This window comes from Eleutherodactylus coqui, chromosome 11, assembly GCF_035609145.1.
Source record: "Eleutherodactylus coqui strain aEleCoq1 chromosome 11, aEleCoq1.hap1, whole genome shotgun sequence".
Classification (NCBI taxonomy): Eukaryota; Metazoa; Chordata; class Amphibia; order Anura; family Eleutherodactylidae; genus Eleutherodactylus; species Eleutherodactylus coqui.
This window is the reverse complement of record NC_089847.1, coordinates 86,681,633-86,695,553: the sequence shown is the minus strand read 5'-3', so window position 1 is coordinate 86,695,553 and position 13,921 is coordinate 86,681,633. Positions and strand designations below refer to the sequence as shown.

The 13,921-nt window shown below is 43.4% G+C and overlaps 1 protein-coding gene across 2 annotated transcripts in view; it reads right to left on the bottom strand.

Annotated features, from left to right (window-relative positions):
* The window catches only part of PPP2R5B (protein phosphatase 2 regulatory subunit B'beta), a 72,864-nt gene that overhangs the window by 43,462 nt on the left and 15,481 nt on the right, over window positions 1-13,921 (bottom strand). For both annotated transcript variants that reach the window (XM_066582938.1, XM_066582937.1), the window contains exons 2-3: window positions 13,532-13,873; window positions 453-649 (exon numbers count right to left, since the gene is read on the bottom strand). In XM_066582938.1, coding sequence (XP_066439035.1) covers window positions 453-649; window positions 13,532-13,724 — 390 coding nt within the window. In that variant the 5' untranslated portion in view covers window positions 13,725-13,873. The remainder of the gene's footprint in view (window positions 1-452; window positions 650-13,531; window positions 13,874-13,921) is intronic.

Below are 13,921 nucleotides of genomic sequence, written 5' to 3'. Positions count from 1 at the left end.
TAGACTATCTCCTTAGGGAACAAAAGATAAAGCATGCCTGATCCTTCTTTCCGTCAAAGTTCGCGATCACTGAGAGTTGGGAGACCCACATACACATTATATCGTTGGCCATTATTGTACACTCCTACTATTGTGCAGTCAGATATTATCTTTTACCTCTCATGTCAATATCTATGTGGAATATTCCCTGATTTGGATGGAGGCGCAATGATCAATCTGCTTCCCAGAGGCGTAACTTGAAACTTCTGGGCCCCAATGCCCCAATGCAATGCAAAACCTGTAACAGTGCCCCCAACTATAATGCTTTTTTTCATAGTACTGGGCTCCCTATATGGAGAAGAGAGGCCTTATGGGCCCTTGAAGCTCCTGGGCCTGGGTGCAACCGCATCCTCTGCATCCCCTATAGTTACACCCCTGCAGTGCTTTCCATTACTCCCACACAAACTACTCACCATTTTAATGATCTCAGGATAAACTGGTTCTATGAGCACTCCTCTGTTTGTGGCAATACACTCAACCAGTTCGTTCAAGGCAGCCCTCTTGATCTCCTTGCCTTTCAGGTCGGCCACACAGTCCATAAAATGGAAGATAACTGAGCATTGTTGCAGCTTCTTACAGAACAAGTCATGTAGCTCCGACACCGGGGCATCTGCAGAACAAAGCAAACACAAGAGTTAATGTGGGGGAAGGACATAGAAGAGGTTTGCAGTCAAAAAAACGTACACCCCTTGTAGTTTTATGGCAGCAGGTGCTTGTTTGGTGCAGCATTACCGAGACTGTATACCATGCTTCATCAGATATGTTGTGCCTGTCTCCTCTTGACATCAAGGTGGGGAATAGAGATGAGCGAACGTACTCGGCCACGCCCCTTTTTCGCCCAAGCGCCGTGATTTTCGAGTACTTCCGTACTCGGGTGAAAAGATTCGGGGGGCGCCGTAGGTGAGTGGGGGTTGCAGCAGGGAGTGGGGGGGAGAGGGAGAGAGAGAGGGCTCCCCCCTGTTCCCCGCTGCTACCCCCCGCTCCGCCATGCCTCCCCCCCGCCCCCCGGCGCCCCCCGAATCTTTTCACCCGAGTACGGGAGTACTCGAAAATCGCGGTGCTCGATCGAGTAATTACTCGAAATGAGTAGGTTCGCTCATCTCTAGTGGGGAACAATCTGCCCCAAATGGGCTGCTCTCATGTAATGTAGGTTTGTTTTCTAATATAGGTAATGTAGGAGTTTTTAAGTGTGAAAAAACACCAGAAAAATGCCACAAAAAGCACGGCATTTTTCTGAAAATCATTATGGGACAGTTTTATAAAAGTAAAACTTTATTGCCCATAGCAACCAAACAGCGCAGCTCTCATTTCCTATTTTGCTGCCCTGTGATTGGTTGCAATGGACAACAAAGACATTTTTACATTTTTTGAAAGTTCTCATAAATCTGTGCAAATATGTGAAACCACCCAAAGGGCAAATTTGGAGAAACTGTGCACTATACCTGCTGACTAAGCTTTATTATCTAAAACCTGAATTGCCTTGACACCTGCATATTGCCTGTATTGTATGATATCACGCTGGTTACGCTGAACGCTGCGTGTAAAATGCAGCATAATTATAACTTCACTAATAAAGTGTGTGCCAACTGCACACGGGGCAAATTGGTGCACTTTTTTAAAGGGGTTGTCCAGCTGTAAACTATTGATGGCCTATCCTCAGGGTCCAGCACCCGGGGACCTCCATGATCCGCTGTGCGTCGGAGCCAATTCCTGACAGCTCTGATCGCAGTACAGTTACCCGGTTTTATATATATGAAGGATATGCAACAGTTCTCTGTCCTTCAAAAGTTGTAGATTTTTGCATTTATAGGGTCTTGATAAAAAAATGTTGCAACTTTTTGTTGTAGCAGCCTTTCACGCCATTTTTCAAAAGTGTATAAAAAGGGGGTGTGGTTAGGAGAATGAGGATTTTAAACTTATTTAAGAAATGTGACTTTTTAAAAAGTTGCTAAATTTCTTGCAATCTTATAAGGTGGCGTAAAAAGTGACTCCACATTTCTAGACCTATATAAAACTAATTTATGATCAGCATGTGACCTTTAATAAATTTGTGGCAATAATGTCAACGAGGCCTCCAGCAAAACTGATAATAACGCAAATGATTAATTCCTCCCAAAGTTCCCATTGCAGTGAAAGGGAGCTTTGTGTGTGATACCAAGCCTGGTCGCCGCAGTGAGATCGGCGTTTTCTGCATCCTTCAGTGTTGGTTGATGACACACTGGCCTGAGGCACAGCTAATTACCAGGGTCCACAGGTGGCGGAACCCACCAATGTCGTACTGATGACACTGGCGTAACTATAGGGGATGCATGCAATGTGGTTGCACCCGGGCCCAGGAGCCTTAGGGGGCCCATAAGGCCTCTCTTCGCCATATAGGGAGGCCAGTACTATGAATAAAGCATTATAGTTGAGGGTTCTGTTACAGATTTCGCATTGGGGCCCAGAAGCTTCAAATTTCGCCTCTGGCTGATGACCTATCCCGAGGAAAGACCATCAGTAGCCTACAGCTGGACAACTCCATGGGACAGAATATTCTACAGTAGAGTTCTGGAATATGCCGTCCTTGAATTCCGCACCAAAACCCACGCTGATAACTGCAGATATTGATGCAGTGCAGATTTTGGGGTGAATATTTTGTCCTGTAAGAGAAGACCCTTACGCTAAAGCCACGGGTAGATCATACGAGGCTGAAAAATAAAAAGGAAAGCCTTCCACTTCTGACAACCAGCTCATACGTCTTATCAGCAGTGCAACATTGTCACTTGTTTCCTCAATATTACTTCCTTCTCAATCCTAAGAAACTAATCCCTCTGTGAAATGTCTGACCAGTTTTGGCAGTCATACTCAATAATAGTGCACGCAGGATGCTATACACAGGCCGAGTCCTATGAAGCTACGTGGTACAGAAATGCAGAGATTCCATGTGCCACCATATAGTGCATCGATGGTAATGTATGTTGGGGACATTTTAACTCCAGAATCAGTGTTTCTGGGGTTAAAAAGCTCAATATTTTTGGCATCATATGGAGCATTTTTTTCATCTGTTGTACCGAACCTGACATATAATACCTCCACATAAAATTGGAGATATACGGAGGTGCAGTAGAGCCCCATGGAACTCCATGGATGTTCTACAATGGTGTACAGAGACATCTCATTAGGAAGGAAGTAGAGGTAGGACAACAATATCACAATGAGTCAGATGGCTCTTGCTTATTACATAAGGGGAAATAGATCTATATTCCTATAAAAGCCTAATTAAACGGTACAAATGGACAAAGGAAACATTACCTTACTCACAAATTATTTAAGCTAGAAATGAATTCCAGTCATCAGTCATTTAGGACAAAAAAAAGATAAAGTTACAGACAAGAAAAAGGTTGTTATAGCCAGTTCTATAAAGTAAAGTTTCTGCTCTTACCAGCATCCATGACAACTACTACTGAGAAAAGTAGGACTGCCCAGAAAAAAGTGGTAAAATCAGGCAGTAAATTAATGATCCATTCCAACATTATTTTTCAGTCCACTCATCTAACTACTACTAACTACTCGACCTCTAGATGTCATTTAGGGTCTAGTAAAATGAGGTTTTGTTAGAATGCCTCATTAGCGACATTTAGAACATTCCCCTCCCCCACTACTATGTTCACAGCTAAGAAAAAACTAAAATGTGATTGTTCTCAGTAAGAGAAACCAAGTAATCCTGTAGATATGATAACAAAAAGACATGATTTTATAAAGAGCTTTCAAAACTATTTAGTTCCTACTGTTGTGCTCTACTATTTCATTCCATGGATGAGGTAGTCTGTTTCCATGGCAACAAGCAGTAAACAACCAGAGAACAAAGGAATCAATAGCTGCAATATCTGGAGAACGGAGCATTTTGGATAGAAACATCTTATGGGTGAATGCATTGTTTCGCATTTTCAAACACATTGAAATCGTATTCCTGAGATGGGAATATCCCTTTAATTAGTCTTCAGATAAGGATGTGAGAGCTTTAGGCCCCCTGTCCACGGGCGTTGTGGTATCCCGCTGCGGATAATAGCAGGGAGCAGGAGCAGGAGCTGGCAGACGGATCTCTGACAGATAGGCTGACTGCGGAGAATTGTGGCAATTCGCAGCAAGCTGTGAATTGCCATCCGCGAGCGGAGAATCGCAATGATTCTCTGCTCGTGGACACAGGGCCGAAGCTTTCCATAGCAACGCTATGGAAAGCTTCAGATGGCGTGATTCGCCAGCGATTTACCACCAGCAAATCACGTCCATGGACAGAAGGCCTTATGGTCTCACATTCTTATCTGTGGACCAATTCAGAATTTTCCCTTCATCCTGTTAGGCTCACTTCACATAGGGGCGAATGCGATATTGGGCTGTGAATCGCGGGCCGATATCGCACTCCCCAATATGTTATTTCCCTGCATACGCGCGGCATATTTATCTCAAAATCTCCTTGCATCACTTCGGGAAAGCAGTGATCCTGCTGCGGCGTAAAATCACGGAGTTGCTTCCAGTGTTTTTAATGAGGAAACCTCGTATCACACCGTGTTCACTTAAGCACGTGGTGTGATGCTACCGCCGGCCCTATTGCAAACAATGAGAAATGCGATGCAGGTGCACACCCAAGGATAGGACGGGCCATGATTTGTTTCTCGCATCGCATCATGGTGCGGTGTGGTGCAGGAAAATATCGCTCATGTGTATGACCCCATTCAAAAGAATGGGGTTCATATTTGTGCGAGATTTGTGCATCTCACAATGCACAAATCTCCCGCGATTTTCTCGACGCTGTGAAAAGGGCCTTCTTTTTACAAATGCAAATTAATCTGTCATTTATGTGTTTATATATATACATGCGCTGTACTCCCGTGTGATACGTGGCGACTCGCAGGCAATCAATTATATTGCTTTACGCAGTTCCGCTCACATTAGCATGTCGGAATTGTGTAATATACAAGCACAAAAATAGCGCAGCACGTTCTATTTTGCCACCTGTATACACATGTGAGAAGCCATTGTTCTCTATGGGCACGTACATACGCGCGCAAATATGCATTAACTATAATGGGGTCCGTTCAGTTTCTGCTCAGCTGCCCAGCATTTCCCTAGCGCTTTTTCTTCCGGTATTTTGTGCTGGATCTGCACACGTCAGTGTGCAGCCGGGATCCTCTCCCCCCGACGTCTCCTAATTGGTTCCACAATTATAGTATTATACTGGGGGCCGCTGTGGGATGTCACTATTATCGCTGGGGCCGCTGGGGGGGTCACTATTATCACTGGGGGGGTCACTATTATTGCTGGGGCCGCTGGAGAGGGGGTCCCAATTACCGCTGGGGTAAGTTTACATGTGGTGGAAATGGGCAGGGCTGTTTCAAAATAGACAGGGTGCAGATTTTGACAGCTTTTTAGATGCGGTAATGCTGCAGAATTTTCCACAGAAATTTCCACTGAGGACATTCTGCAGTATTTCCGCATCCAAAAAGCAGTCAAAATCTGCACCCTGTCTATTTTGAAGCAGCCCTGTACTTTTTAGAACGACGGGGGTAAAATCATACGTCGTGATAAGCCCCGCCCCCTAACATGTTGGCACTTTGCAGCAAATAAGTGGGTTTTGGGTTGTCGTTTGGGCACTCGGTCTGTAAAAGATTCGCCATCACTGCCCTAGGACAATGCATATAAGAGTATTCCTTATTATATACACTATGCCCGGTCACTGAGTTGGAATCGTGTTGCAGGCTTCCCGCACTACCATGGAATAAGCTACAGATTTGGGTGCGAAATGCGGAATAATTGGAAAGCACCCGCAGAGGATAAATCATCAATGTCCATATTACATTATAGCTAATCTATGTATTATATGTAGCTGAGGGACTTCCACAGAGGTCACATGATCAATCTAGTCCAACTCTGATATAGTGAGCTGCCAGGCCCTGAGCGATGCTGCTGATTGGCTAGAGGCTGCACATACAATATCCAGGTCTTGCTCCATGGGTGGTGAGTAATGCAGCAGATATTGGCCTGGGCAGAAGGGAAATAGCTATACTCCCGGCGGATGCCATGAATCACAAAGACAGCTTGAACCAAGCAGTATGCCGAGCAACTGAAAAAGAAGTTGCTTTTTCTGAACCTGAGCTCTGCACCACTTATGGCATGAAGCTCAGAACTGGACTCTAAGGGTATTCCACAACAATCTGCAGCTTCACCCCCAGGCAACTTCAATGACATCACTTAAGGATATACCATGATGTCATATCTGCTGGGCTGTCCACCAGTGCATCTAGGCAACAATAATGGCCAAAGGTTTACTGTTCATGGGACATTGAAGTCCGCTTGTCATATTTTTGGTGAAGGTTATGAACCAGGAGGTAGGAGTGCCTCCACAGTTTGTGAACTGGCTCGCTACACGCTGCTCCAAACACTTTTAAATACATTTTTCTAATTACATAAATAATTCAGAATCTCAATAATGGAAGATAGAAAAATATGCAGAATTCCACCACTGACTCCTTCCAGGGTGTAAATCATTCTTACAGCAGTTAACCCTTCATCATCCTTAAAATATATAGTCATATGACAAGCTGGAAATGTATGTATTAGGGATGCATTATGGTAGCATTAACCAGGTACAAAGTCATCATTTGCAATAAATATCCATTCATATCCATTTAAAGTGAGTGGCCATGCCAAATGGATTGCAGCAGAAACAAATGCATGTCCACTTATTACTATGTGATAGCCTATGAGGTTATAGACTAAGTTTCCATTGTGTGGGAAGAGCACATTACCATTAGCAAAGTGGATCTTGGTTCCAAACATTTCTAAAAAGACGAGTACAATCCTGACGGGCCAGAAGCAGCCAGTAATATGTCCAAGAGGTTGGAAGGGAAACCATCTCTTATAAAGCTTTTAAGTTTCAATACATTATATGGTCACCCTTCTAGAACTTATCTTTTCCTTTATAATCTAAAAATGCAGCACAACTGTAGATAAAGGTCTTATTCCCATATTGTTTCGATGGGGGTCCAGGTTATCAGAATAATATGGGCCCCTGGTAGAGAGGTGACTGTACATGGTTGCAGGTCTCTCCATTGAAATCTAACAGTCTACTTTTGGTTTTTCAAATGGCAGTCATGGGAGCCTTCTCCCTATTTTCCTGATTGACGTAGGTCTTACTAGTAGGGCCTCCACTGCCCCTCATTGGCAGATGTTGAGAAGACACAGAGTGCTCATTAAGGCTGTGTTCACATCAACGTTTATCCTTGTCATCCCACTTCCATTGTTCTGCTCCGTCATGGAAGCAGAACAATGAAGATGATGGTAGTGGCAGATCTGTCATATGTTGGACACCAACGGCACCTGATGGACACCATTGATTACTGGGTCATATCTTGTAAGGATTACCATTGATTACTGGGTCATCTTTCAGTTATGATGTTACTACAAAATTTTATTAACTCTTTTGTTAGATGCAAAGCATTTTTGAAATGTCCCTTGGGCATTTCTTTTGCAGGAAAGTGCCTTGCAATATCGGCAGCAACCCCATTTATTGATGCCTTTTGCAAGGGGACAATGGATGACGCAGGAGGCATCAAAGATGACAGTCAAGCCCAGACTGGAGGAATTGCCCCTGAGATTGCAGGACACTTACCTGCTAAAGAAACACCCAGAGGACACTTCAGTAGAAATGTGCATATGGTGCAGGACTTTTATTACTGCTACTATACATGGAAATATTCTTAAAGGGGTTGTCCCGTGAAAGCAAGTGGGGTATACACTTCTGTATGGCCATATTAATGCACTTTGTAATATACATCGTGCAGTAAATATGAGCCATACAGAAGTTATTCACTTACCTGTTCCGTTGCTGGCGTCCCCGTCTCCATGGTGCCGTCTAATTTCAGCGTCTAATCTCCTGATTAGACGAGCTTGCGCAGAAGGGTCTTTTGCCATTTCTTTGCTCCGGCACGAGCCGGCATTCTGGCTCCGCCCCCCTTGTACGCGTCATCGCGTAGCTCCGCCCCTGTCACATGTGCCGATTCCAGCCTCCTGATTGGCTGGAATCGGCACATGTGATGGGGGCGGAGCTACACGATGACGCGTACAAGGGGGCGGAGCCAGAACGCCGCTGCTGCTGGAGCGCATGAAGGCCTCCTGGAAGCACGATGCACCGTGGGACGGGACAACACAGGCGCCATCTTAGCTGCTGAACTTTATAAGTTATTATTTCATCTCAACAGTAAGTAGGAAGCGGTTTTTAAACGGTTTAAAGGGCTGCTTTATGCCGGGGGGGGGGGGGGTGACTGGGGGAATGTGCAGATTTAAAATTTTGCGGTTTTGGCTCGGGACAACCCCTTTAAATGGCTCTGTAGCTCCATTTTAGGGGGATGAAACAGAAGCATAACGATAGGGGATGCAGGGGATGCGGCTGCACCCGGGCCCAGGACCCTTAGGGGGCCCATAAAGCCTATCTTCTACATATAGTAAGCCTAGTAGTATGAATACAGCATTATAGTTGGGGGCCCTGTTACAATTTTTGCATTGGGTCCCAGAAGCTTCAAGTTACGCCTCTGGGGATGAAAATTGATGGCAGATTCTGTTTAACATGCTTTCAGTGCATTTGATATAGTCCATTTTGCTACATTAATTTTCAACTAGTAAGACTGCTTTCACATCTGTGTGGGGAAAATCCAGTTTCCGGCTCCATTCGGAGAGCAAGAACAGGAATCCCCTGGCCGAACAGATCCATCTTATGACGGAACCAAACAGCACCAAATAGACCCCGTTGACTATAATGGGGTGCATTTGGTTTCCACTCAAGTGTCTGGCCTTTTACCGGATGTAAAAGCACTGCATGCAGGCCTTTTTCTTCTGGTATTTTGTGCCAGATCTGTGATGGAACATCCGGAGGTTCCAGCGCAGATGTGAAAGGCGCCCTAAAACAGTCCTTTGTTTACTTGTCTTTCCATTTCAACACAACTCATATTATTTTTGTTACTTTGTTACAACTTGATTACTTATTGCCACCACAAACACGGTAACATAAAACAACATGATGATCATTTCCAAAGGCGTTTCCTTACTTGGGTGTATATAAACTTATTATGTCATCTCTTTTTCGAACCTTGAAGTCCACCCATAGTTGGATTTTAATTAGTATTTGCACCCTATACACCACATGTATTGGTGACCAAAGGGACTGAGAAAACAGCAACTGCATCGGAGCCTCCTTCTTTCAACTGGCCCTATGAGTAGGTTCCCTACTGAAAATAGGCAAATAAATGAAGAGGGGGTAATGGGAGGCATCCTGTAGGTCGAGGGCAAAACAAATTCCTTGCTATAATAAGAATGGCTGTTGCCATCATCGGCTACAAGGAAAGTCAAATCTGACCTAACACTTAACACTGAATCAATTTTTTTTTCATAGCCCTTTAGATCTGTAATCTATCCAATAGTGTACATAAATGATGGAGGGCCCTATGGCAAAGAAAAAAATTAGGCCCCTTTTACATGCTGTCCAATGACTTTCATGACTAAAATGGGGACTAGACCTACCTGAAATAGACCCCAATCTTCTAAGGTTGACATAGAAGTAGCATCGGCTGCCGCTATGCTATGTAAGTCTATCTGTCCACCTATCTATCTGTCTATGTCAGACAGACACAGAAGAAAAAATTGTCCATCTCCCTGAAGAAAATCTAATATTGCATAGACTGTATGACGCGGTTTGTGTTTTATTTCATTTCCTGAGTGGTTGGATAATGATTTGCTGACAGCAGAAAGAAATGAGAGTAAGATGAGCATAGGACAATACACGGGGGAAAAGGTGAATAGAAATAAGGGGGGGATAGGGAAATTTGGAGAGAGAGAAATAGCAAAGAGGAGGGGATGATCTGACAGCCAGAAAAATGTACTAGATGAGACAGATATTAATTAGAGGGAGATAAAGAGAGAGGAAGAGATGAGACAGTAGTGCTTGTTGCAGTCAGCAATGGAGAGAGACCGCAATATACAGAACAGAATTGGGAGACATACGGCAGAGACAGATACACATGGGAGAAAGCCTACAGAGACTGTAACCAAGGACACCCACAGAGCGCCTCTGTCACCATATGCTTCACTCCCAAAACCTAGCTCTAGCCTAGTGCCAAGAACATGTGAAGAAATAGCACAATGCACTATATAGTGACCATAGAAGCAGAAATTACATACTGAATGATACATATGTGGTCTCATCTCGATTTTAATAGCTTGCAATAACGTCATATCTGCATGAAGAATATGTAAAAATGAACATGCAGGCTTTACCGAATGAGAATAACATTGAGCTAGATGCTATATTGTCATATCCAGTCTAATTTTTAAAAAAATGTAAGAAATCCTTTTTATAGAAATGCAGAAAAACAAATCGAAGCATGTTTGAGACTCCATATGTCCCCCTACTGTTGAATCACATCAATACCATCAAGAAGACACGGCCCAATAGAAATAGGCTACCCCTTCCCTCCTCCTTTGCTATGAAGATGGCACCAACACACTCCAGGAGTGAGGAACTTCTGCTAACCGGTTCTTACTCCAGCTGAGATCTATACAATGGTGACCCTGGCACATGGGCTGCTTCACCTTCTCCTCCTCACTTGGCGTGGGGCATTAGGTCAAAAGTAATAAAAGTTATCTAGAATATTTTATTATCTACTGCACATCAAGTTTTAGGTGTTCTGTGGACGGATTCTTCAGTAGAAAAAAAAACCCATGCCGGAAAACCCACTACATTAGAAGGGCAAATAGTTTCCAATTTTTTTAGCACAAAAACTGATAGGCAAGATTACATATATTCCATTCAGCAATCTGTGGAACGTAATTCATCCACACACTCGCCTACCCAAAGTAATTGGACACCTGAGCAAGAATCAAAAGTAGTATTTATTTACATATGTTAATACTTAGTGGGGCTGCTTTGACCCTAATGTCATTGGATTCTCTCTGTGGCATACTTTCTACTACCATCTGATACACTTCAGTTGTTTTTTTCCCTCCATTCATCCTGCAAATGTTTAGTAAGTTCTCTCAAAGAAGATGCATCAGCCTATCTACAGTGGTGCAAGGAGCATCGTCGTTGGACAGTTGAGCAATGGAAGAAAGTTCTGTGGAGTGATGATCACTCTACTCTATCTTCAAATCAGATGGCTGTACCTGGGTGTGGAGAATGATGGGAAACGCCTTTTGCCTGGTGTGTTGTGCCAAAAGTTAAGTACGGCAGAGGTTCTGCTATGGTCTGGGGATATTTTATGTGGCATAGTCTCAGTCCGTTGGTTGTAATGGCAAGAACCATGAACACGGAGCTGTAGCTTGACATTCTAGACAATAATGTGCCAATACTCTAGAAATGGTCAACAATGCACCTTGTCACAAATGCAATGCTGTTCCACTATTGGACTGGCTGAACAGAGTCCCAACCTGAACCCTACTGAGCATCTCTGGAATGAACTGGAACGTCGGGTTAGGAAATATGAATGTTTATCTTCTTTGAAAGAAATCGCCAGAGGTTTGCAGGATGAATGGAGGCACATACCAGCTGAAGTGTATTGGACATTAGTAGAAAGTAGGCCACGGAGAGTATTTGATGTCATTAATGGACACAAATACTGCTTTTAATTATTGCTCAGGTGTTCAATTATCATTTTAGGCAGGACAGGTTATTTCATCTTAAGTTATCTAATGACTTTTCATTTAATCCCGGACCTCTTTCAGGTCGCTCCTGGCAGAATGCAGGGCACTGGCATAGCGCAGCTCCCGCCGTGGGTATGAGTTAGAGTGGGATTAAATCAGGATGAAATATGGATGAACTGTGTTACATAAATTGCTGCATGGAGTATATGTCTTACCTATCACTTCTTAAGCTCAAGAAATTGGAAATGATGTGCACCATTACTGCAGTTTCCATAAAGAGCTTGGAATCATATAATATAGTGCATTAATGTAGAAAAAAATATATATATACACACACACACGCTATAGTGCTTTTGAATTGTAAAAGTCATTCTAGCTTTGTTGGATCTAGCCCTTCTATGCATTACATGGTTGACCATTCATTTAACTCTTTTTCCTCAGTATGTTTTCACTCTGCAGTGTAGAAAAAAATTGTACTGTTGAAACCTGGAAACAATCAGCAAGAAGGCTTGCTGCGGCTGGTGAATCTTATTATGCATCTCTACTCAATCAGTGTACTAGGTACTTTGTTTTAACTGGACTATAGACCTGATAGCTTATTAGCAGTCTATCTTGTTAATTTATTCTCATTTCATTAGGCTCCAAGAAACAGTAAGACATAAATGAGTGACTCAGGCCCCCAGGCCATTCAGAACAGTGCACTCAGTATTGGGAGGCACATAATGAAACTTGAGATCAGTCAACAGCAGCTAGCCTGCCTGCTGACAGTTTCCACATAGCAATAGACAAACTGAAAAAGATTTTACAAAGATATTAATTTTTATAGCTTCACTATAACTATTTACATCCTGCTACCCCTTGATGTAGCCAAATAGTATATGAACCCCCCCCCCCCATCCAAATATATGATAATGTGTATATACTGGTAAAACTCTGCTTCTGACTCTGTGCTGTAAATTAAGAATGGAAGCATGCTGTGCTTTATAGTATGTGCATGCGCTCAGCCAGAGCAGATGCACTACCATGCAGTGCACATTAATATTTAACATCAGGACAGGGTGGTGTATGGGTATACAACAATGAATGCTCTGCATTATATAAGGATAGTACGGTCTTCCAAGGTACTGCACATACTGCATAGTGGATTACATCTCCCAGAAGACTGAGAAATGGGATGGATGAAGGCAGGATGGGCCCAACCTCTAGAATGGCATTATAAAAGATGATAATGTTATCTGAACAGTTAGAGCTATTGATCTGAGGATCAACAACATGGAGAGTTAAAGGAGGGGCAGAGAGGATGGATGAGCTAGAAGGGGGGAGAGGAGCAAATTAGATATGGAGAGTGGCAGCAAAAATGGTCAAGAGGAGAAGGCTGAAGCATACGCAGAGACAGGATTACAAGGGCTGTAGATGGTAAATCATTTTCAATGGGGTTACACTTAAATTTTGCAACATTGTATAGAGCAGGAAATACATTGTACAGTACAACAGCATTAGCGGATGTAATTGAAAGAACATAGACCATGGACAGTGTAGGTCTCCATGTAATGATAACCTGTATGCTTGGTTATGTAGTGCTCATGCTTTTTACTATTAAACATATATGTAGTTTATTATTTGACAGATATCTTGTATCATGCAAGTCAACAGTTCAAGGAATTACCATAAAGCACAAATGTTGCATCCCAGGATTCAGATCTGCTACATCTTATATACTACAAGAGGTCATATGGGCCGGACAACCAAGAAGATCCTCCAGGAATGGCCAATCCAATAGTACTCTTAACCAGCTGGATCTAAGACATTTGTAAGACAAGCCTACCTTTCAGTGGAGGTAAAGGTGTTAGTTCTTGTTGCTTGCTCTGGTAGCGAAACTGAGAAGAGCTGTGTGACCTTCGTTGACGGGATCGAGGAAGAGTGCGACGGGAAAATCCATCTACCTTGTCTGCAGCCAAGACAGGGGAAAGGCCTGGGGAGGATGGACTGGTGGGGGTAATGGGGAGCTTGGTCTCCATTAGTATGTTCAAGGCAGCAGTAGAAGGAAGATGTTGGTGGTTATTAGCGCTGCAGAAGATGATGGACACACACTGGCGAATTATTAGTGATCTAGGCCCAGGTGGGTCCTAGTAGAAGCAGGATCACCCATGGGCAGCAGATGGAAAAGCTGAAAGAAGAGGATATGGTTAAGTAACATGTAGGCCAATCAGAAGTA